The 22199-nt window shown below is 31.9% G+C and overlaps 1 protein-coding gene across 3 annotated transcripts in view; it reads right to left on the bottom strand.

The window, feature by feature from the left end:
- LOC134720934 (uncharacterized) overlaps positions 1-22199 on the bottom strand; it is a 70162-nt gene that overhangs the window by 43254 nt on the left and 4709 nt on the right. The window contains exons 2-16 of one of the 3 annotated variants that reach the window (XM_063583520.1): positions 20368-21349; positions 19248-19772; positions 18667-18804; positions 17504-17785; positions 16667-16921; positions 15517-15745; positions 8972-9019; positions 7803-8154; positions 7195-7320; positions 4134-4244; positions 3604-3741; positions 3095-3187; positions 2337-2457; positions 1416-1529; positions 418-602 (exon numbers count right to left, since the gene is read on the bottom strand). In XM_063583520.1, coding sequence (XP_063439590.1) covers positions 418-602; positions 1416-1529; positions 2337-2457; positions 3095-3187; positions 3604-3741; positions 4134-4244; positions 7195-7320; positions 7803-8154; positions 8972-9019; positions 15517-15745; positions 16667-16921; positions 17504-17785; positions 18667-18804; positions 19248-19772; positions 20368-21349 — 3699 coding nt within the window. Of the gene's footprint in view, positions 1-417; positions 603-1415; positions 1530-2336; positions 2458-3094; positions 3188-3603; positions 3742-4133; positions 4245-7194; positions 7321-7802; positions 8155-8971; positions 9020-11932; positions 12077-15516; positions 15746-16652; positions 16922-17503; positions 17786-18666; positions 18805-19247; positions 19773-20367; positions 21350-22199 lie in introns of those variants that run through there. The other 2 variants (XM_063583521.1, XM_063583522.1) reach the window with 2 other exon arrangements.

Raw genomic sequence — 22199 nt, 5'->3', positions numbered from 1 at the left:
TTGATAAGAAAACTGACAATCCTAGTCAATCAAGAGTGGAGTGCACCTACACGAGCAGGATTCAAACTCACAACCTCAGTGTTGACTGGCTAGTGATAACAGTAGTTAATACTTAAAGACCTATCAGGCACCTACTCAAGTTGATGAACAGAAACCAATTTGGAACATACATATAGATAGATTAGGGCATAATGTAATGCCTCCTCTGCTGCAGTGGGTGAATAATAAATTGCATAGTAAATAAACTCATCATATTCAATGATTCAAACATAAATGTAAGAGTTAAAACTGAATAATTCTCTTACTTTGGGATTCTCATCATAGCTTTGATTTTGTTCAGTTTAGTTCCTGTTTGTTTTTTTCTTGTAAATATCAATAAATTCAAAATAACTAAATAAGTGAATTAATGTACTGCACCTTATCTTCAATTTCCAGGACCTTGGAACACTTGGCATGATAAATTGAGTAGAATATAGACTTAATCCCTGCTATAAAGTCATCACGTAAAACTAGTTCCCAATGTCGAGTTCTGTGGCCTGCACACATCCGACAAATATAATGCACATCATCTGGTAAACATGACACTCGCTCATACATCTCGTCTGAAAAAATCAAAAGACTCAATATAGATAATTAGACTTTGCCCAACCTCATCTGTTTGAAAAATATCTCAAATACTTCCTATAAGAAGGGCAAACTTAATACAAGAAAAACATTCTGAAAAGTTTTGTGAATTTGAAATAAAATAGAACAAGAATGTGTCCCCAGTGCACATACCCAATGCCCCATCTGCACTATCATTTTTAATGTTCAGTGAACCGTGAAAATGGAGGGAAATCTCTAATTTGGCATTGAAATTAGAAAGATCACATCATAGGAAACATGTATTCAAGTTGATTGGACTTCGGACTTCCTCAAAAACTACCTCTACCAAAAACTTTAAACCTGAAGTGGGAAAAACGGACGCCCAGACCAGAAAACATAATGCCCATAAATGGGACATAAAAAGCTCATACACAACAGGAAGGCATTTTCCATTAACATTTATCTATTCACTGTATTAGCAGCCGCCTACATATCTTAAAACATAATTACAAACTAAGTCTCTCTAGTTCTAAAAATATATGTTAACTGTAACAACCGTTTTGTCCTGACTGGTATTTCCCATATCTATGTTTAAGGTAGCTATAGCAAGGTCTTGATTAGTATTATCGCGGTCATATAATAGATTAATCAAAGGCAAAATTCCCAACTATCTCAAGCTTTTCCAAGACTATAGCAGTTGATCTGAATCTGGTGATTTATGCTTCCAACATTAAGGGTATTGATTTTTGCCATTTCCAGGCCTCAAACTATTGTAAACCAATTAATTGTTTCAATCATTTTTAAAAACATTCTTCCCATTTAATACATACCTGAAAGCCCTTCACACATGGCATGTACCCAACTATCACATTTAGCACACTGTACCATTTTACAATCCCAGTCATCATCAGAATAACACTTATGACAAATTGGACAGAAATTTCCTGAAATATAAATATACATAAAATTTAAAATTTTTTTAATATAAATCATGTAACTCTTAGACCACAAAATAGGTCACACTACCAATCTGACAGTTTAAATCATCTGCTTAACATCCATCTACCGCATGTCTTAACTCCCACATAAACAATAAAAAAAAAAAAATTTTGGGGTAGTATAATAAACCAATGTAGAAAATAAGAATTATTCCATGAAATTTTTTGTGGGAAGGAAGGAGAGTTTTATTATTGAATGTGGGGGTTCATGATCTTTTTTTCTCAAAATGGTTCTTGGTTGTAGGGATATTTTGAAAGTCCTTTTCTTTCCTACCATACTACATATATTTTGATGGAATAGCCCTTAATTAACACAATAGAAATAGTTTCCATGGATTCCCCTGATATTTTCCAACTAAAATAACCAGATATTGTAAACCAAAACTAAAGTCAATAGACTTGAACATCAGCTCATGTATGTAATTGCAGTTTTTCTACTTTTGTTAATCATAACGAAAACATAAATTCAGTTTAGAGGTACACTGCTTTCACTTCGAATGAATAAATAAACGAATATTAACCAGGCAAAAGTTTTATATCAATCTTTAAGAATTAGGATTCATCTTTTTTAGTTGTCCTATTCATTAGTCCTCTCACTGGTAAATATACTGTGCAAATATTTTTTGTTTTGATTAAACTTTTCGACATAAAAATTTAAAGAAGTAATTAATACCCAGAAGATAGGTTTTCTGTCAGATTATTTTGCTGATTTATTGTTCTTATTTAACCACCCTTGTTCGTATTTGAGCTCACCTTTGTCCATCAGCTGACCACATACATGACACAGTTGGAAATCATACGTCCAGGTTGCATTGCTAGCAGATCCTGGAGTTGTAGCACCACAACTTTTACACTTAACACATTTTGTACATATCTGAAAATAATCATTAAATGGAATATGTAATAAATTATGTCAAACTATGATAGAAAGATTTTGTACCGACTTAATACTTAAAGTGATAAATATTTTGATATGTTGAATTGTTAAAATATCACATTTTCAACCTGAATACATGATAAATCGGCATTTTTTTTAATTTTCTTTTCAGGTGAAGGAATTCAAATATTTTTTTATTTGACAAACGCATCAGTTTAAATCAATTAAGTGCCATTAGAACATTTTAATGGAATCTTCTGAGCAAAAATATTGTCCAAACATGTTAACCCTTTCCTTCATAGTGACGCCTTTTGACGCCTGTGTAGTACTTCAGTTGAAACGCTTTGACTACAAAGTGTCTGCAGTAGACTTAATAAAATTTGTATCCAATATGAAACGTAATATGGTAGGAATATCCTTTTTAAATTTATTCAATAAAATATTTGTTTTTTGCAATGCATACTTCAAAGCATATTTTTAACATTTGAATACAATTATGCAAAAAAAAAAAAAATCAATGGAGGAAAGGGTTAAATTTTGTCACCAGATAATAAAATGTTGTTACAACACAAGAAATATTTTATGACATCAAGATACTATTACATAAGAACTTTGACTTGTAACATATGCTTACCCATATATTTTTCTTCTTTGAAGGTTTTGTAGGATAATTTGGACCTAAACATTCTGGATGGTAGGTATTCTGACACTTATCACATTTCAATAGCTGTAAAATAAAAGAATAAACATGAAGTATTGGAATCATTGGTTCTCAAAATGAAAATAGATGAAAGAAACTACATTATATTTAGAACAGCACTTGTTTTCACTATAAACTTCAATTAAGACACTAAATAATATCTTTTAAAATGGAGCCATACTCCCCAAGGTTTTACGTGTAAACATGGTTTCATTAACATTTATACCTTTGAATATTACATGATTCTTGATAATTTAGTTTTTTCCAAACTAGTTTTTGATTTGCAAATAAATGTCCAACAAGCGATGGATGTTACTATTTCTATTTCCTGTTGATATCACAAAATAAAACATGTTTATGCTATAAAGTTAAAATTTAATTCTTTTAATGAAGTTCTGTCATTTTTAAAAGATTTACTGAAAAATCTAACAATGCTGACTTACATTTTTCTGTTGTCCACAGACAGTGCAAAACTGACATTTCCGACAAACCCAGTTCTCTAAATTATCTGACGATGGTTTTTCATTTTCATCTAAACAGAACTCATGGAAAGGTTCACAACAAACATTACAGTAAAAAAACTGAAAGAAAAAGTTATATAAACAATTATTGAAGCTGACCAGCAAGAACTAAAATTACATTTATTCTAATAATCTTAAATAAGAATTTGCTTGCTATTTTACTGAAAAAGATAATTATGGGAATACTATTGTCCTCTATATCACAATATTTTGTTATAAAACATATATGTTACAAACTAGTCAGAGAATCATCCTCTTAAATAATGAAAACTAAATGAATCTTTAAATGCACATGTAATACTCTAATTCATATTTATATGTTGGTACTTATTTTACAGGATTTTGTGTGTCAATGTGATTCATAAACTTTAAGTACTCTCTTATAGGATTGAATGAAGAATTTGCCTTGATACATAGAAATTTAATTACATCATTGAATCCAAGATAATTACCTCATGTTTTCCTGCACTTCCACATAGAAAACAAAGAGTTCTGCAGCATAAGGGATTGGCCACTGTCAATGATACACCAAACTGCCAAGCTGACCACACATTATAGATTTCCTACAAATAAAACCCCATTGAATATCAGAAAGATTTTTTGTTTCAATTGTAGCAGAGACGCATATTTTTTCATAATTATCTCGACGTATTTGCCGGGAATTTCAAACCAAATATTTTCAAAATAGACCAAGGTTACTTACTGTGTGTCCTGTCAATGAAAATTAATTTACCCGGACATTGCTTGTCAATTTGTAATACTTTATAAATTAAAGAACCTTAGTGAGCACGCTCACATACCCCACGTCCCCACATTGTCATTGGAGAAATTAAATAAGTGAAAGAAAAAAAAAATTGTATAAGAAAAAATAATTTCCTGCCAATATGCACATCTAAATAGTATGTCCTTATTATCGTCAAAATTTCATGAAATTCTGTTGTGTGGTTTCAGAGGAGTAGAGATGACAAACTGTTGCAGAAGTACATTGAAGCAAAAAAGTTTAAAGGGGTGTAACTCCTAGAAAAAAAATTGAATCCCAATTTCCCGTCGATATGCACAACTACATAGTATGTCCTTACTATCTGAAAAGGTTTCGTGAAATTCTGTTGTGTGGTTTGAGAGGAGTTGCGATGACAAACTGTTGCAGTAGTACATTGAAGCAAATAAGTTCAAATGGGCGTAACTCCTAGAAAAAAAATTAAATCGCAATTTCCCATCGATATGCACAAATACATAGTATGTCCTTACTATTTGAAAAGGTTTCATGAAATTCTGTTGTGTGGTTTAAGAGGAGTTGCGATGACAAACTGTTGCAGTAGTACATTATAGTAAATAAGTTCAACGGGGCGTAACTCCTAGAAAAAAAATTGAATCGCAATTTCCTGTCGATATGTACAACTAAATAGTATGTCCTTATTATCTGAAAAGGTTTCGTGAAATTCTGTTGTGTGGTTTGAGAGGAGTTGCGATGACAAACTGTTGCAGTAGTACATTATAGTAAATAAGTTCAAAGGGGCGTAACTCCTAGAAAAAAAATTGAATCGCAATTTCCTGTTGATATGCATAACTACAAAGTATGTCCTTACTATCTGAAAAGGTTTCGTGAAATTCTGTTGTGTGGTTTGAGAGGAGTTGCGATGACAAACTGTTGCAGTAGTACATTATAGTAAATAAGTTCAAAGGGGCGTAACTCCTAGAAAAAAAATTGAATCGCAATTTCCCATCGATATGCACAACTACATAGTATGTCCTTACTATCTGAAAAGGTTTTCGTGAAATTCTGTTGTGTGGTTTGAGAGGAGTTGCGATGACAAACTGTTGCAGTAGTACATTATAGTAAATAAGTTCAAAGGGGCGTAACTCCTAGAAAAAAAATTGAATCGCAATTTCCCGTCGATATGCACAACTACATAGAATGTCCTTACTATCTGAAAAGGTTTCATGAAATTCTGTTGTGTGGTTTGAGAGGAGTTGTGATGACAAGAAACAGGACTGTCGGACGGACGGACTGACGGACTGACGGACTGACGGGTCAAAATCATTATACCCTCTGCAACTCGTTGCGTGGGGTATAATAACTTATTAGCCATAATTTACTGTATTTTCATGAAATTATTTAGAAATTCTGCTCATGTGTAAATGGCTGCTTTTTAGAGAGGTTCCGAATGTCGCATCTCGGAATTTTACATTGGCGCCCAACAATAAAAACCCACGGTTAGAAGAATTACCTAGCCAGGTTAAAATATAATTATAAAAAAGATGAAAATATCATCATTATAGAGTATAATGACTCTTGAGGTGGGGGGAAGTGTGGCGGGATTGCTTCCCTTAGAAAAACTTAGTAGATACTTTGTCAGTCGTAAGCGGTTGAGCTAAGGAAGTACTTCTTTAGCTCAGTCGGTTAGAGCGCTGCCTTGTAACAGAGGTCCCAGGTTCGAGTCCCGGTGGAGACAAGCAATTTTGTAATGAAATTCGTGCTCTCTGGTTACACAATCACTTAAATAATTGTAAACATATGTTACAAAGACAATGATAGGAATATTATTCCTAAAATATAACACATTTTTCTTATTTTTAGTTTATTTGTACCTGACCTGTTTATACAATAATTTTTACTTTTATTTACACAAATATACAACAAACAACAAATTGTTAACATATTGTATCTTATTATTTGTATGTAGTTCATCAATGGATATTGCATCAAGAATGATATTGGTAAACTTGGCAAACAGCACTAAAACATGGAACCATCTAATAATGGCCCACAAACACAGTTATTTAGTAATGCTTTTCTTTTAGACAATAAAAGATTACTAGTTTAAATGTTCTCCGCCTTGCACCTAATTTATATTTCCAAGCAGCATTACTCTTTTAACAAAGGTGAGGTCGAACATCCACAATTATGGAACTTGTCCTAAGAATAGTTAATATTAAAGTATAGTATAAATTTTATGAAAATCTGGCAAGTATTGTACCTGTGAGAGTGCTTACAAGACCAGATGCCCTGTATTCCCATGTCTGCAGCAAAGAATCAATCAGGATAGTAAAATACCACCTGTTTTTCTCAATAATATTTTTAAAAAGGGGTGTTCATACTACTTTGGGACAAATTAAATCAAAATTATAGAAAACGTCACCAGCTTGAAAAATATGGACAATTCTATGTTAAGGGGCCTTGCCTTCTTTAAACACCTATCTAAATTTTTATTTTTATCCAATTTTAAATGGACCAAATCACTACTTTACTTTAAAATTTATGACCTAATTTTTTTTAATTGTTATTTCATTCCCCTACTTACTATTTGATGCATTAAACTTTGAAGAAATGAATTTGGAAAGAGTTTATAAAATAATGGCAAGTAAAACACTGTCCACACCAGTGACTATATTTGCAGACTACGAAAACCAAGGGACGACAACTGTGTTACCAGCCATAATAGACACAGGTGACCCTTGAGTACTATGAGTCATCCTGCAGAGGTATGGACCCATTTGTAGGGATCAAATTACCTTGAAATCAGCTTTGACACGATGCTGAGCCTGGTTATCTGGTCTAAGACTTGACCAACGGATAGAAGTATTTCTATTTCGCTGGGTTAATGATAATTCATTTCTTCCTCCTGGCATTGGTGGTAACTAGAAATATATGAAACATAAAACATGAAAATACATTGTGTAAGTTTGAAAATTAGTATATATTTATTTTATTGCCTATCATGTATATCTTTATTTCTATTTATAAGTTTATCATATTTTTTTCCCTATTTATAAGCCATCTTAAGCTATCATAAAAATCATTTTCCTTCATTGCAAATATGTTTTATATTGTATTTTAGTTAAGTATTGAATATCCATACCCATTTATCTGTGTAGTTAATTTTGAACCTTTTTTTGGAGCATCCCTTAAATTCACATCTTTTTTGTAATAAATTATAAGGTAATCTCCCTATTGTTGTTTATGCTATCACTTTTCATTTTCATCAATTTCCACAATGTTGATATTTAATCACTTTTACCAGTCTTTTAAACTAGTGCTTTTGATTGATAACATAAAAATTCATTATATTTTGAAAAATAAATTTTAAGTTCGAGAAATTAGTATGTTATAAATTCTGTACCTTTGTAGAAAGTCGACCAGTACTCTGTGATCTGGAAGCTCTTGAAATGTTTGATAACTGATGATGAGTGCCTTGTGAATTTCCACCAAACTGTAATTGACGACTAATGGCAGCTGGTGTTTTGTCTGACAAACCATCATTATTGGCATCTGCTTGCTGATAGGTTGAGGAAGTTGTTCTGGTTTTCTGTCCAAATCTCCCTAGCACATTAAGACAGGATTTACCAGTATTACCATTGTTGTTATTCATTTCAGAACTGTGTCCAGGATTACTGATAACTTGTTGGTCATCTTTTAAAGCCACCAGTGCGGTACCAGCTTTATAGAAGTGAGGACTTAAACAATTTTTCTTCCTGTAAAATTAGAAAATGTATACATGAAATAATCATTTTTTTATCTGAAATCTGGTAATAAGCATGATAAGTCACAGTGCATATTCAGCCTTTGCTTCTCTCATTCTTTTGAACTACACTTTCATTTATGCGAGTCTAGAGGTTGATTTTTACTAGACTATTGGCTATGTCCTTTTAACTCAGGAATTACTTTAAAACCTTTTTATTTACTGTTGGCTGTGATGAAGTGTTTTAATTGCTCACTGGCATCTCAGGCTAAGTAAGGCAAAGTATTGAGAACTTCAATGTGTCCATAGTATAGGAAACCCCAATCAAACTATCATTTTCTATGTTCAGTGGACTTTGAAATTGGGATTAAAAATCTAATTTGGCATTAATATTGGAAACATCATATATTTCAAAGGAACATTGTATTTGGTTTTAAGTTGATTAGACTTCATCAAAAACTTTAACATGAAGCGGGACAGATGGACAGACGCAGACTGAAAAATGTAATTTACCAGTATTTGCCAGTATTGGCCACTTGGGGAGTATTGTCTGGGGCGGTAAATACCACTGGTAAATACCGGGGGTGGTATTTACTACCCAACCTTGGTAATGCCCCTGTGTGGGGCATAAAAATTGGAAAAGTCAATAATTATTGCAGGATTTTAAACATAACTGTAACAACTTAATCTAGTCCATAAGCTTTAAAATCTGAAAATATACTTACATACATGCTTGTTTCATAACACCTCTCCCACCAAACTTAGGTTTGTCTCTGAAAGTTAATAACTTAATCTAGTCCATAAGCTTTAAAATCTGAAAATATACTTACATACATGCTTGTTTCATAACACCTCTCCCACCAAACTTAGGTTTGTCTCTGAAAGTTAATAAATAAGATAATGATAGATCAATAATTCAATTAAAATTATTCCAAACAGAATTTTTAACATAAATACTATATAATATAGATAAAAAAATTATTTACCAGACTGTTAACATAGAAATAAGTCTCACCTTTTGTTTTTTTGATAGCTAAATGTAAATGTTGAAATCAAATAACACCAAATAAATGGGGAATATGATGCCCCCACTTGCATGTATCGTTATAAAGGGACATAACTCAAGAACTGTAAAAGTGACGTTACCCAAATTTGTACTTGTTCCGAGTTTTATGGTTATAGCTTCATAACATTTAATTTGGGCAAATTTGAGAAAGGAAACGAAAAATTTAGCAATTATTCCACAAGTAAAAGGGCATAACTCTAGAACTGTCATAGTGACTCCATTAAAATTTAAACTCGATCTGTGTTTTGTGTTAATTAGCATTATGTATAAGTATCAAAACAGTTGGTTGAGGCATACTAAAGTTCATGAACAGAATGAAAAATTCAGTAATTTAACAATGTCAATGTGCAAAGGAGCATAACTCTAGATAAATAAAACTTTAAAGTAAGGCCACCATAATTTAAACTCAATATGTTTTTAGTAGAAATATGCATTGTATACAAGTTTCATAACATTTGTTGAGACGAACTACATGTAGATACAGAACAGAAATGAAAAATTCAGCAATTTTTCCATTTGTGAAGGGACATAACTCTAGAACATATAAACAGACGCCACCTGAATTCAAATTTGATCTGTGTTTTGTCGTTATGAAATGCCACACAAATTCAAACTTGATTTGTGTTTTGTGCATTGTGTATTAATTTAATAACATCTGGTTGAGGCGTACAGACAAGGGTAAAACTGTATGCTAAGGCAGGGACATAATAAAATTATGTACGGTTCCAGTACCACCCTACCATAAAACATTTTTTCATTTAAGAAAAATTTTCAAGCTATCAATTTTTCTAAAATGTGTTTTTAATTCATTACAACCTCAATAATTTTAATTACAATACTAATTATGAGATTAAAAAAAAAAAGATTAATGAGATCTATTTACGTTCTTAAAGAATATGTAGATAATTACTAATGCATGTTAATGCAAGTGTGGTTGATGAAATAACAAACAGATCAAAGAGAGATTTTTTTTATTTTTTTTTTATAGATATCCATATAAATATATGTACATTGTATAATACACAACACGTATCAATTAAACATTATATAACAAGCAGCCAAACAGAAAGTTAAAGTACATGATTATACAAGTTTGTACAGATGCAGCATAATCATTAAAATCTGAGCTAATACTTATGGTATCATTCAGAAACTGCACCCAGTAGCTACATGTATTGAGTAAGATGGTAGATTTTTAGATATTACTGTCACAATATGCAGTATGAAAAGTTTCACGCAATTACTAACAGGAAAGTTTACAGAGAAAGCACTAACATGTATGTTGAGTACTACTCACTATGTACTAGAAGTGCAAACAATATAAAGTTAACCAACAGTTTTAAAACATTTAAAAGTGTATTGGTATTCAGCTGAGTGAACTGAACACAATAACTATTTTTCATACTTTTACTAATTTAAATTTAAGCCAATTAATTTTGCCTTTTTTCTTTCAGAATTAAATACAAAGAAGATGGAAAATATTTCAGCAAGAGCTTCAAGATTAGAGTACAATGATTATAAAACTTCATGCAAAAACTTGGGTCAACGGCTGAGATTTTTTTTAAATAGTGAATTGATAAGCACCATCTGTTACAAAATGTATATTAAATTTGACTGAAACACAAAATAATAGATATTATTTCATGACTACTAATTACTTTCAGACTAATCTGTATGGATAATTGTTTAACTGTTTATTCAAAATACACTCAGACGCAGATTTCCTGCGTAACAGGAGCGACAAATACACATACATTTAAGATGGAATTCTCTACCTAAAGAAGTTCTTACTTTATTAATTCAAAATAAAAGTAATAATATAATCTTATTTTTTCATTGCATATATATGCTTGTGTACTTGACATTTCTATGTGAACCAAAAAATTAAGCTAACTTTGTTATAAAAAATTATCTCCCTTGGAATTTTCAATGAAATTCTAGTTTCTTTTTTTTAATTTATTTACATGTACATTATTACAGTGTAATTTGAAAATTTGAAGACAAAATAAGCAAGTTTTGCTGAATATAATCAAGATTTTTTTTCTTTTAATTGTCAAAGGAAGACTTATCTTCTTAGGTGCAATTCAGCTAACATCTGATAAGTAATGTACAGCAATCTGCATCAAAATCTCATCCAACTACTCATCAGAATAACATATTTTATCATTTTTTTAACATTCATTAACAAAGTTTTGTGTAAGCTTACAGTACTTGCCTGATGCTTCAGACTTTAAAGGGCTAAATTAATAATTGATGCACACAAACTAAGCTTTCATTCAAGTTTATTTATAAGTTTTTAAATTTAGAAAAGCAGACTTAGCAACTGTTTTTATGATAATTAGTATATTTAAATTGGTGTTATTCTCTTGATTATACTCTATTGAGATGTAATCAATCAATTAATACTCAATCATGACATGAAGGTGTTTCAAAAAATAAACAAGTGATTTCCTGATACCAGGAACTAACATGTATAAACGCTTTTTTGAACATCATACGGTTTGTCTTTTGATGTTAAAAGTTTGTTTATTTAATTGAATCGAAAAATATTTTAATTTTGGTTAACGGTAACGTCACACATCAGTGAATCTTGCATAGCCAGCAAAATTCGGTTCGATATCGATCCGTAATTGGAAGTTAATTGCACCGAATTTGCAACTTGACAACAGTGCAAACGCAATACGAGCTTAAACAATATCAAAATCTCTAGAACAGAGTTACTTACGACGACCTAGTTTTCATATTTTTGAAACAATAAGCATTTATCCAAACTGGAAAATTTTGGTGGCAAACATGCCATTAACTCAATGTCGAATTTGCGCTTGAAATTCGAGCTTTCTTTCAAACGCTTTGGCGACCAAGAAACGATCTGTTTACATTTCATACAAAGTTTTAAGCAAAACGAATTTCAATTCAGTCATAAAATCAGTTACAAAATTATTTAAAATGTTATTCAAGACAGTCTGACCTGTAAATGTCAGAGTCTATTTAACAAATTCATCCTTTTAAAGAATAATAAAATATAGTAATATTATTTTGTATACATCAGAAACAATTAGAAGTAGAATGTTATTAACCAGGAACAGATAAATGATTTATACAAACATTCAAGAAAGGAGCGGAAATTTGAGGAAAAAGAAACTCTTATTAAAAGAAAATTTATAAACCTTTTCATCATCTACACATGCAATATGTGCTTGACCATTTATCCTAAAGAACTCCCCCGCCAGTACCCTCCTAAATAATAAATATTGAAAGAATCTCGTATCCAGAAGACATTTTTTCTGACATTATTTTGAAGTTAAGATAATAATCAATTCTGTAAGTTGTCCTTACATTAATTTTGCTTTCAAATTTACTGTCCTTTAATGTCATTTAGTGGCTTTCAAATATTCATGAAGGGTTTTCATTTTTTTTTGTCTCTGGGGCATACTTTTACATTTTGTTTATTTTCTAAAGATGTTAGAATTGCACTATCTGGTCCTCCAGTAAGCAAACTGTATCTCTTTTCTTCAATCTGAGTATACATAGGTTAAAGAAGATGTGGTATGCACTGGCGGATCCAGGAATTTTCATAAGTGGGGGCCCACTGAATGAGCTCAGAGGGGGCCAGCTCCAGTCACACTTCAGTGATTCCCTATATAAGCAACAAATTTTTTTCCCAAAAAGGGGGGGACTGGGCCCTATGGGCCCCCCCCTAAATCCGCCTCTGGTATGAGTGCCAATGAGACAACTCTCCATCAAAGTCATAATTTGAAAAAGTAACCATTATAGGTCAAAGTACGGTCCTCACACAGAATAGCAAGCTATATATGGCCTAGATATAATGCACAAGGGTCAAATTTCTCAGTAATGAGTGGTAATGATGAGCCACCTCTGTAAAAAGTAGCTTTTTCAAGCTTTGATATTCATACTGTGGAGAAATTAAGTTGAAAGATACAACAATGTTGCTGATTGAATCATAAGTATCTGTGTCTTTATAAACTAAGGTAATCTAAAGTCAATATTTCTTCTGAGATTAGATAGACACTGCATATTCAAGATACATGAAAAGGTGGGGTACTCATTATCTCTCATCCCTACCACAAAAAGGTTCCAGTACATTCACCCTTATCCTTTAAGATATCCCGTCCCAGCTTAAATATGGAGCTTACATCTAAGATATTTGAATGTGTAGTTAGTACAGAGAAGTTACACAAGTGGAACCAGAGTTTTGATAAATTCAGAAATATGGAGAATTTTCCAAAGGCATTCTTTTACCACCTGATCCATGTTTTGTCATTGATAGGTTTCCATAAGCCTTGATATTTCACTGTAAATGCGACACCACTTCGATTCATCTTAAAATTAATTGAACCTGATTGCATTTGATCAAACAGTATAATGTGTTCTTGAGATAAATAATAACAATTGGAACTTCCGAAGTTTGCTACATAAATTCATTGCGTTATAATTGTCAAATTTGTCTAATAATGCAGTAAATGTCTATGTTCATGACTTGTATGAAATCTGCTTTCTACATTTGATTCATTTCATGATCACCATCATAAAGTTCATTAGTTAACTCAATCCCCGACTGTTTTGTGGACTTCAGTTTGTCTTATCATTTATTGTTTTGTTTATTGGTGTTGTCTTTTGTCCAACAAAATGAACAAATAAAGTTATGGTTTTTGATACTCCTCAGTCTCTTCCACCCTTATGTTCACCGGAACTGTTTGAATCTCTTTAATTCATAAAGTAGATGCTTTTCCTCTAATGCCTTTATGTGACAATGCCCTAGTTAATGTGTTGCTTGCTTGCAATGAAAACTTCATATTATGAGAACTTTACTATGCCTACTTGCAATGAAACTTTTCAAAATTTTGAGGACTTGAGTCTGCTGGCTTGCACAACTTTGATGTTTAGAGGACTCAACTCTGCTCAACAAAACTTCATATTATGGGGCCTTAACTCTGCTTGCTGGCAAAATGTCATTTTGTGGGAACTTCACTCTGCTTCAGTGCTTGCTTGCAACTAAACTTATAGTGGTTAAGAGGACTTCACTCTGCTTGCTATTCTTGGAATAAAACTTCATAATATGGGTATTTCACTCTGCTTGCTTGCTTGCAGTATAAATTTATACAATAGAAATTTGTGGCTTTTATTATATATCTTCATGCATAAACTTGATGCATTCCACAACATTATGGAATTGTGATTTAGCTTAGGCTGCAACTCCCATATGTATATATGTGCAAATTTTGACTTTGGACGGTTTTTGTTACTTTTTCAGTAATACTGCTGTTAGGACTAATAGCTACTGATCCTAAAGTTGTATAGTTACAAGTCCCTTGGTATTGACACAATTCAATGGATATATTGTGTCTGTCTTTTTTTAGCTCATAACATTTTGAGTGTGCTAAATCTGAAGTTTCAACTGAATCAACTCCCTCAGGAAGGTGACTGTGGGGAGGTTTTGGCTATATTGGTTTCTATATATATCATCCTTTAGTTTTTGTGTTCTCCTGGTTTTTTTTACTTTGCATAGCATCTAATTCGCACAATAATATGTTAATAAAAGTTCAATTTTCAGAGAAATTTTCTGAAAACAAGTGGGATAGATCCTACATTTTCCTATTTTCAACAAAACTTGGCATATTTTCTTTCTATGGTGTAAAATATCATCTCTTAGTCATAAAACATGAATATGATTATTGTACACAGACTATGTGTTTGAGTGCAATTTTTTTGGTACTTTGGGTACTAAAGTTTAATAAAAATAGAGACCAGATGGTCATTGAAAAACATATCTACACGAGAACTTACCTATCCCCTAAATTTCTGGAAACTAATCTAGACTTACGTTCTTGCCAACAGCTTTAAATAATTTCTTTAACTGATTAATGGTTATATTAGTTGTATTGTTCTGCTTTTTAATAATCTCAGTATTATATTGTACTTTCCTGATAAGTATACTTACTGTGAAATCTTTTTTGGGTCATTTATATGTGATACATGTATTGTTTGCCCCTGTTAATCATGTTAATGTAATTCATTGATGTATAAAGTTCAACTCGAAATTACCATACCTACCATTCAAAAACACAAGGGCTATTCCATTAAAATGTATATTGGAAGGAAGGAAGGGAAGTTTAGTTATTTAATGTGGGTCATGGGTCTTTTTTCAGTATGTGTCTATTACCATATGCAAAACTGGCTAAAAAATAGTTCTTGTTAGTAGGGATATTTTGAAATCCCTTCCTACCCTCCCACATACATTTTAATGGAATAGCCCTTATAAAGTCAGACATACAATGAAAAGATGCTTACAAGCAGTATCGACACTTTCCACAATCTGCTTTTAGACAGTTGACACATTTTCTGCACCTTAGTTTACGTTTGCTTTTTTTCATCATCAAACTACTTGGTTGGTGTGGTGTTGTTTTGTGCATTTTGATTTTCGGTATAACTTTGACAGGTGGTGACCTAATAAAAGTATCCTGTCCCTCCTCAGCATCCTGGATAATCTCTTCTATAGTTTTCTCATCATCTGAATACGCTGTAGTATAATAAACACAATATAGGTATTAGTATTCCAAGCATCTATGTTCTGTTGATATAAATTTTTGAAGACTAAATTACTTCTTCCAGACTTCAGCAAGTTTTGGCAAGTTTCACATGTTTCAAAACTTGCTGGATTTGTGAGAATTATTAATATCTAATTGTAAACTGATTCCTGGACCCCCCCCCCAGTTCGTTTGTGTTACTGCAAATGACCTGTGAGGACCAAACTCTGATGCCAAGTTCGGGAATATTAACCTGATTCCATTTCAATACAATACAGGATTTTAGTCATTAAAGTCAGTAGATAAAATAAAATTAGCCCCGCTCGAAATGGAGTTTCCCTATATCTTAGGACCGACTGACCCATGTTAAACTGCTGTTTCTATACTTTTTGTGTAACAGATTATGGCATTGTCAGACATTTGCCCCTTATGTAATGATATTCTGCTAACTAAAATATAACTATGTATAAAATATTCATGTCAGATCCAACAATTTAAGCAAGACAAATACAACACATGTACAGACAGTTTAACTGTAAATCTAAAAAGTATCATAAATCAGATACTAACTTAGGAATATATCAATGAATAATGTCATTTAAGTAAGGAATATATATATTAGTATTTAAAGCAGTCACATTTTAAAGTTTTCAAAAAGTGGTGGTCTGAAGGCTTTGTCTACCATAACTTTGCAAAGAACTATTATCATGATTTATATGATTTTGGCATTTTGCAAAAGAAATAAAAGTGAGGACCAGCAATCTTTCTTTAAAACCACCATGGAAATTTTTGGAGACATTTAAAGTACTAGCATTGCCTTTTGGCTCAAACGCAACAAACATTTTTTTCTTGTTAATAAAAGAATATTGTTTGTAACTAGTAAAATAAGTAATAAAACACCTTTTTAATCCCACCTGCTTTGTCCAGTTCATCTTGCTTCAGTAATTTCTTCTTCTCTCCCTTTGGCAGGGCACTAAGTGTCAGTTCAGTCTGTGGGAATTTAGCTACAGTTTTACCAAGAACAACGGCTGCCTTCCTACATACATGTTTGATACGAGGACCTCTGGCGTTAGACTGTGGTGAGGTATGACTTTCTGGTGAAGTCGTGACATCACTTAGATCGCCTGTATCTGTTTGTTGAATAGGAGATGATGGTGAAGGGGGCTCATCTACAAAAAATACAAACAATTGATTTACTATGTATAACCCAGAACGTTTAGTTTAGTCTTGTGAAAAAAGTAATCATTGTCAACATTGAGGTCCATACAACAATATAAATTTCAAGACAATTAATTTATATTGACAATTTCCTATAAATGTTCAGCCTATCTATCTAAAATTATCACTGGTACTACCCATCAAAATTAAAATAGAAGAAATCAAAGTATAAAGATACTCTCTCCCCAAATGGCAATCATTCTGGAACAACCTTTATACATCAGATGAAATCTATGAAACTAGAAAGAATTGTCCAGTTTTTTTCATCTTCCACTACTATTTGTGATTTAAGCAACATGCACATCATAGAAAAGATATGCACTGAGATATTCAAAATCATCTGACAGTATTGAGTTGTATTTGTAAAATTATTAAAAAAAAAACTGGACAAAAAATAAACAGATTTTCTGTGAATGTGGTATATGATTTGGAATCTTCAATAACATTAAATCTACAATAAGGAGATTCCTTGTCTCTCCAACAGCCATTACATTATCATTACATTAATCATACATGTCATTGTGATAATATACCTAGATCCATAAGCTCCCCTACAGACGTATGCATCATTTCTAAATATGTAGGTTTTTTCTTTTCGTCTTTCTTGAGCTCCACCATGTCTTCAATTGACCTTGTTCCTTCTGTACTTCTCAGTGGTGATTTTAAAGGACTAGTATGTTTCAATTTATCTTTAGATATTTTTATTTTAAATTTTGGAACTGGTTTCCCTGCTGATGTAAAATATACTGTACATGCCTTTCTGTATTTGCATGGTCTGCATAAAGATTTGTTTGGTATGGAATTGTCACATGTTCCTTTAAAGACAAAAAAAATCAAAACTGATTAGAACAAATTATACTTTTATTAAAACATATTATTGAGACTGCATTCTCAATGTGAATAAAATGAAATAACAGCATTATATTTAAAGCAAAAAGAAGAACATCTAACCCTGAAATTAAAACTTTGCGAGCAGTGATTCATAGTTGGCAGAGCCAGAAACCAGCATTTACATCCACAAATATTCTTTAAAACTTTATAACAAACCAAAATTTAAAGTGTGTGTAAGTACTGAAGGGTAAAGATTGCCTTAATTTATCAGAGTAAAATTAAAGTTGATTCAACTTCAATTCTGAACAAAGGAAGATAATTCAAATTTATAAAGATGACTTTAACTTTAAAACAGATATAATATATAATATTCCTGCACCTTTATGACCTTGTATCTTGAATTTCTCAAGTTACAACATGTACAGGCAACTAAACGAAGTGGACATAATATTCTACGGAAAGCTAAATAAAGCTGCGCTCAATATGTCTAAGGTAGCATTAGCTAAATCATTAAAGAAAGAAATGAAGAGGGAAGAGAAAAACAAGAAGAAATTTCATTTATAAATTTCTAATAATGTTCTGAACATCATGGATATTTAGAATGTTATGATCAATGCACTATATTTTTTGTGTCTGAAAAGTAATGAGTAACATAGGGTTTTGATTGCATTTCAAGTATTTTTTTACCCCAAACCAAAAATATAATTTTCATTAAACCTGCAAGGAATTACTAAATAAACTGAACTATTCAGAAATGAATTTTTGGGACACAAATTTAGACCAAAACACTTAATCTGCATATCCCAAATTTGTAAAAGGGTCTTTGTAAAATGATCTGTGAATAGAAAGATATTGCCGTATTTACCTTTGTTTTGACAGGGTTCTTTTCCCAAGGCTGGATCCCGTTTATGCCATTTATAACAAGGATTACATATAGCACCTCTTATCATATTGTTTCTACTATTACTTGTAACTCCACAAACTTTACAGGAATATATCTTTTCTGAAATAGAAAATAAAACCTCAATAATAGATAAGTAGCATTATACTTACATGTATTCTAAAATACCTAATTCAATTCTCTAAATCATTAAACTTGCTTTGAATTTGTTATTAGGATCTATTTGGATGGATCTAAATACATCATGCCTTTATTCACGATTGTCACAAGCGTCAGCTTTCAAACATACTTTTTACAAATTATTTTTTGTTGGTATTAAAGACAAAATAGTTGCAGCACACAGGTTGAAATGTCTAGTCATGCTAGAAGTAGTTAAATAAAATGTATGATATTTAACAGCCTAAATCAAGTTAAACATCACCATCATTGTTTTTACACCTTAAACTACATCCTTAAATATTGTACAGCTAACTTTCTCTTTAAATCAAAGATTTCTTATTCACATTTGATCAGGGTGATTTTCATTAGTTGCATCCTTTTAATACCTGTGTTTTGATCTGGATCATTTTCAGGACCTTCTTTGTCCATGTAGGTCTGAGATCCTCCAGTATATGTAGAATAACCTAAATCAGACTCATATAATGATAATCTCTTCTTGTTTTTCTCTTCCCTCTTCATTTCTTTCTTCAATGATTTAGCTAATGCAGCCTTAGACCTATTGAGCGCTGCTCTATTAAGCTGTAATTTAGCTTTCCTTAGAATATTATGTCCACTCCTTTTAGTTGCCTCTACTTCGATGTTTTGCTGTGTAAGTGATCTGAATGGCGTGCTACCAAATTTAGGGGGTGCCATTATTATTGGTGGTGACAATGTTGGAGAATGCAAACTATGACCAAGTTTTGATGGTGTTAAATGGACCTTTCTTGCCTCGTTGAATTCATCAGATCTAAAAGGACTTTTATATTCATTCTCTGTTCCTTCAACCATTTTTACTTTTTGACTTGGTCTTCTCTCCCTTTTACCTTCTGTAATCAATGGCTGGTCAAACAGACTAGCTTTTCTGTATATGCCTAGGAAAAAATGTTATAAAGTGCAACTTAAAATTGACAGATTAATTTTTATACACAGATTAAATATATATATAGTAACTTTAATGAACTGTAACTTGGATGGAGAGTTGTTTCATTGGCACTCATACTACATCTTCGTTTATCTCTTTATACATGTACATGTGAATAATTATCTACAAGTTTTAAAACTAAAATTATCATGCTAATATTTTCAGACAAATAATCTAAATCATTGTCAAAGTTTAACATCTAAGTTATTCAATGTCATCTTAATACAAATGTTACTTCTGTTAAAGACCTTCTTTATTGCTTTGTAACCATTATTTTTTTGAATTATATGTCACAAAATGTTTGAATTAATGAAAATCTATTTAATATAAAAAGAAGTCTGCACCGTGATCCCTACAATGTAGTTTGATTCCCCAGACTAGTACAATATTATTTTGACTAATATTTGAAAAGCTTTTTTAAATACAAAAAAAATGTCAGATTATTCTCTGACATGGAGATAGTAGTTGGAAAAGGTTTTGGCACAGATAGATTCAAATATTAAACATGTACAATTTTACAAAAATCCATATATGTATATTCTTACTTGGTGAAAATGAGCCAAATCCAGCAGTGCTTGGAAAGTCTGTCTGAATAGTAAGTTTGTCCATTTTTTTCTGTGATGATGGTGATGTAAAAGGTTGTTTAAAACTTGATGTTAAGGAAGTATCAAACAGATTTTCTTTCTTTTTCTTGGTTATTGGGCTAATTTCATCTTCTATGAATCTTTTGGTTGGTATAATGACTCTTGATGACCTTGAACTTTGTGTTGGTAATACAAACTGTTTTTTCTTCACCGTTTTTTTGTGTTTCTTAGCTGCAGGATCTTCTTTTCCTTTTTTAGCCTTGTCAAGTAAAGACTTTGCAATGTTTTTACTTCCTCTTTTTGCTATAGTACTAACAACTGTAAATTTCTTATCTCGTTCTTTCCTCTTTTTGTATGGCTTCAGATAGTACTGCTCTGGTGATTCATTATCTATCTGCTCAAAAGAACTAGATGGGGAACCTATGGGGACATATGATTTACGAGTCACAATATTTAAATATTTCGGTAGACCAACTCCAAATATCACTCTAGATCCCTTAAATCGTCCAGATAATCGGATTCTGTAACCTTGTTCATAAAATTTACGCATTTCAGGGGAGACACACTTTGGCATTTTGTGGTAAGATGAAAGTGCATGCCTTGTTTCTGCTTGTGGTGTAATTAAATCTTTACGCGACTTTATAACATAAGATTTAGTAGGTTTAGCGATTCCTTTGGTTAGTAAGTCTTTGTATGAACGACGAATCACTGTTTTTTGTCTATTCCTTGTCCTTTCAGACGTAGGTAAATTATCAATACTCTCCCTCTGTTTGGTAAACCTGGTTGATATGCATAGGGTTGATGTTGGACTAAAGCTTGTGTCAGGAGAAACAGTGGAAATAGGAGTTTCCTCTTCCTCTCCGTATAAGTCTGCCTCATATTTTGCCAGTTTCTTTTCAGCTGCTCTGACATCCTGAGCAGTAAACCCTTGAAACTCATCATCCTGAAAGCAAATTTAATAATTTATTAAGAAAAGTCTAATCAATTAATCAGAATTCTCAGACAGCATGTCTTGTTGAGATTTTTGATTAGTTAGTTTGTAATTATTATGCAACTATTGTAGACAATAAATAGCAAAATTTTCCTTATGTGTACACATACTGTACATATATCTTTAATCTATTATTCCAAATAGTCAGGCAGAATTCTGTTGACCACTCTTAAATTAGTACAGTATACATATCCATATGAGAGATCAAAGTTGCAAGGGTTATATATATATTGAACATGCAGAAAGCATTAAACTACAAGTCTTCAGACTTAATATCCCTTTTCACTATTGTTCTAGTACCATGAGTACTATGAACAACCAATTTATTTTATTTATTTTAATAAGTTTTGTATTTTCATTGTGCCATAGATCAAGTTCAGTTATGTGTACAATGTACTTGTTTTATTGATTGAGTTAAGCCATTTCAATTGATATTTCATAGTGTGTCTTTTTATGTTGTTATGTTCCACTATTACCTCAGGTCAGGTTGAAGGTTGGCACGTCTGTTATAACACTAACGTTTTAACATGCTGCATCTGTTTGCACCAGACTGTGTTAAGTCAGGAACCTGTTGTTCAGTGGTTGTCTTTCATTAATCAGGTAATGAGATGTGGTTCATTAACATTTAGATTAGACCATTAGTTTTCCTGTTTAAATGGTTTTATGCTAGTCATATTTGGGGCCCTTTAAAGCTTGATGTTCGGTGTAGAAGACTGTACTTGATTTAATATTGTTTAACTTTCTATACATTGGATAGAGAGTCGTCTCATTGCACTCTTATCACAATATCTTATATATAGAT

Source organism: Mytilus trossulus, chromosome 6 (assembly GCF_036588685.1).
Source record: "Mytilus trossulus isolate FHL-02 chromosome 6, PNRI_Mtr1.1.1.hap1, whole genome shotgun sequence".
NCBI classification, from domain to species: Eukaryota; Metazoa; Mollusca; class Bivalvia; order Mytilida; family Mytilidae; genus Mytilus; species Mytilus trossulus.
Note: the sequence above shows the minus strand (reverse complement) of the source record. Positions and strands in the feature narration are given on the sequence as shown.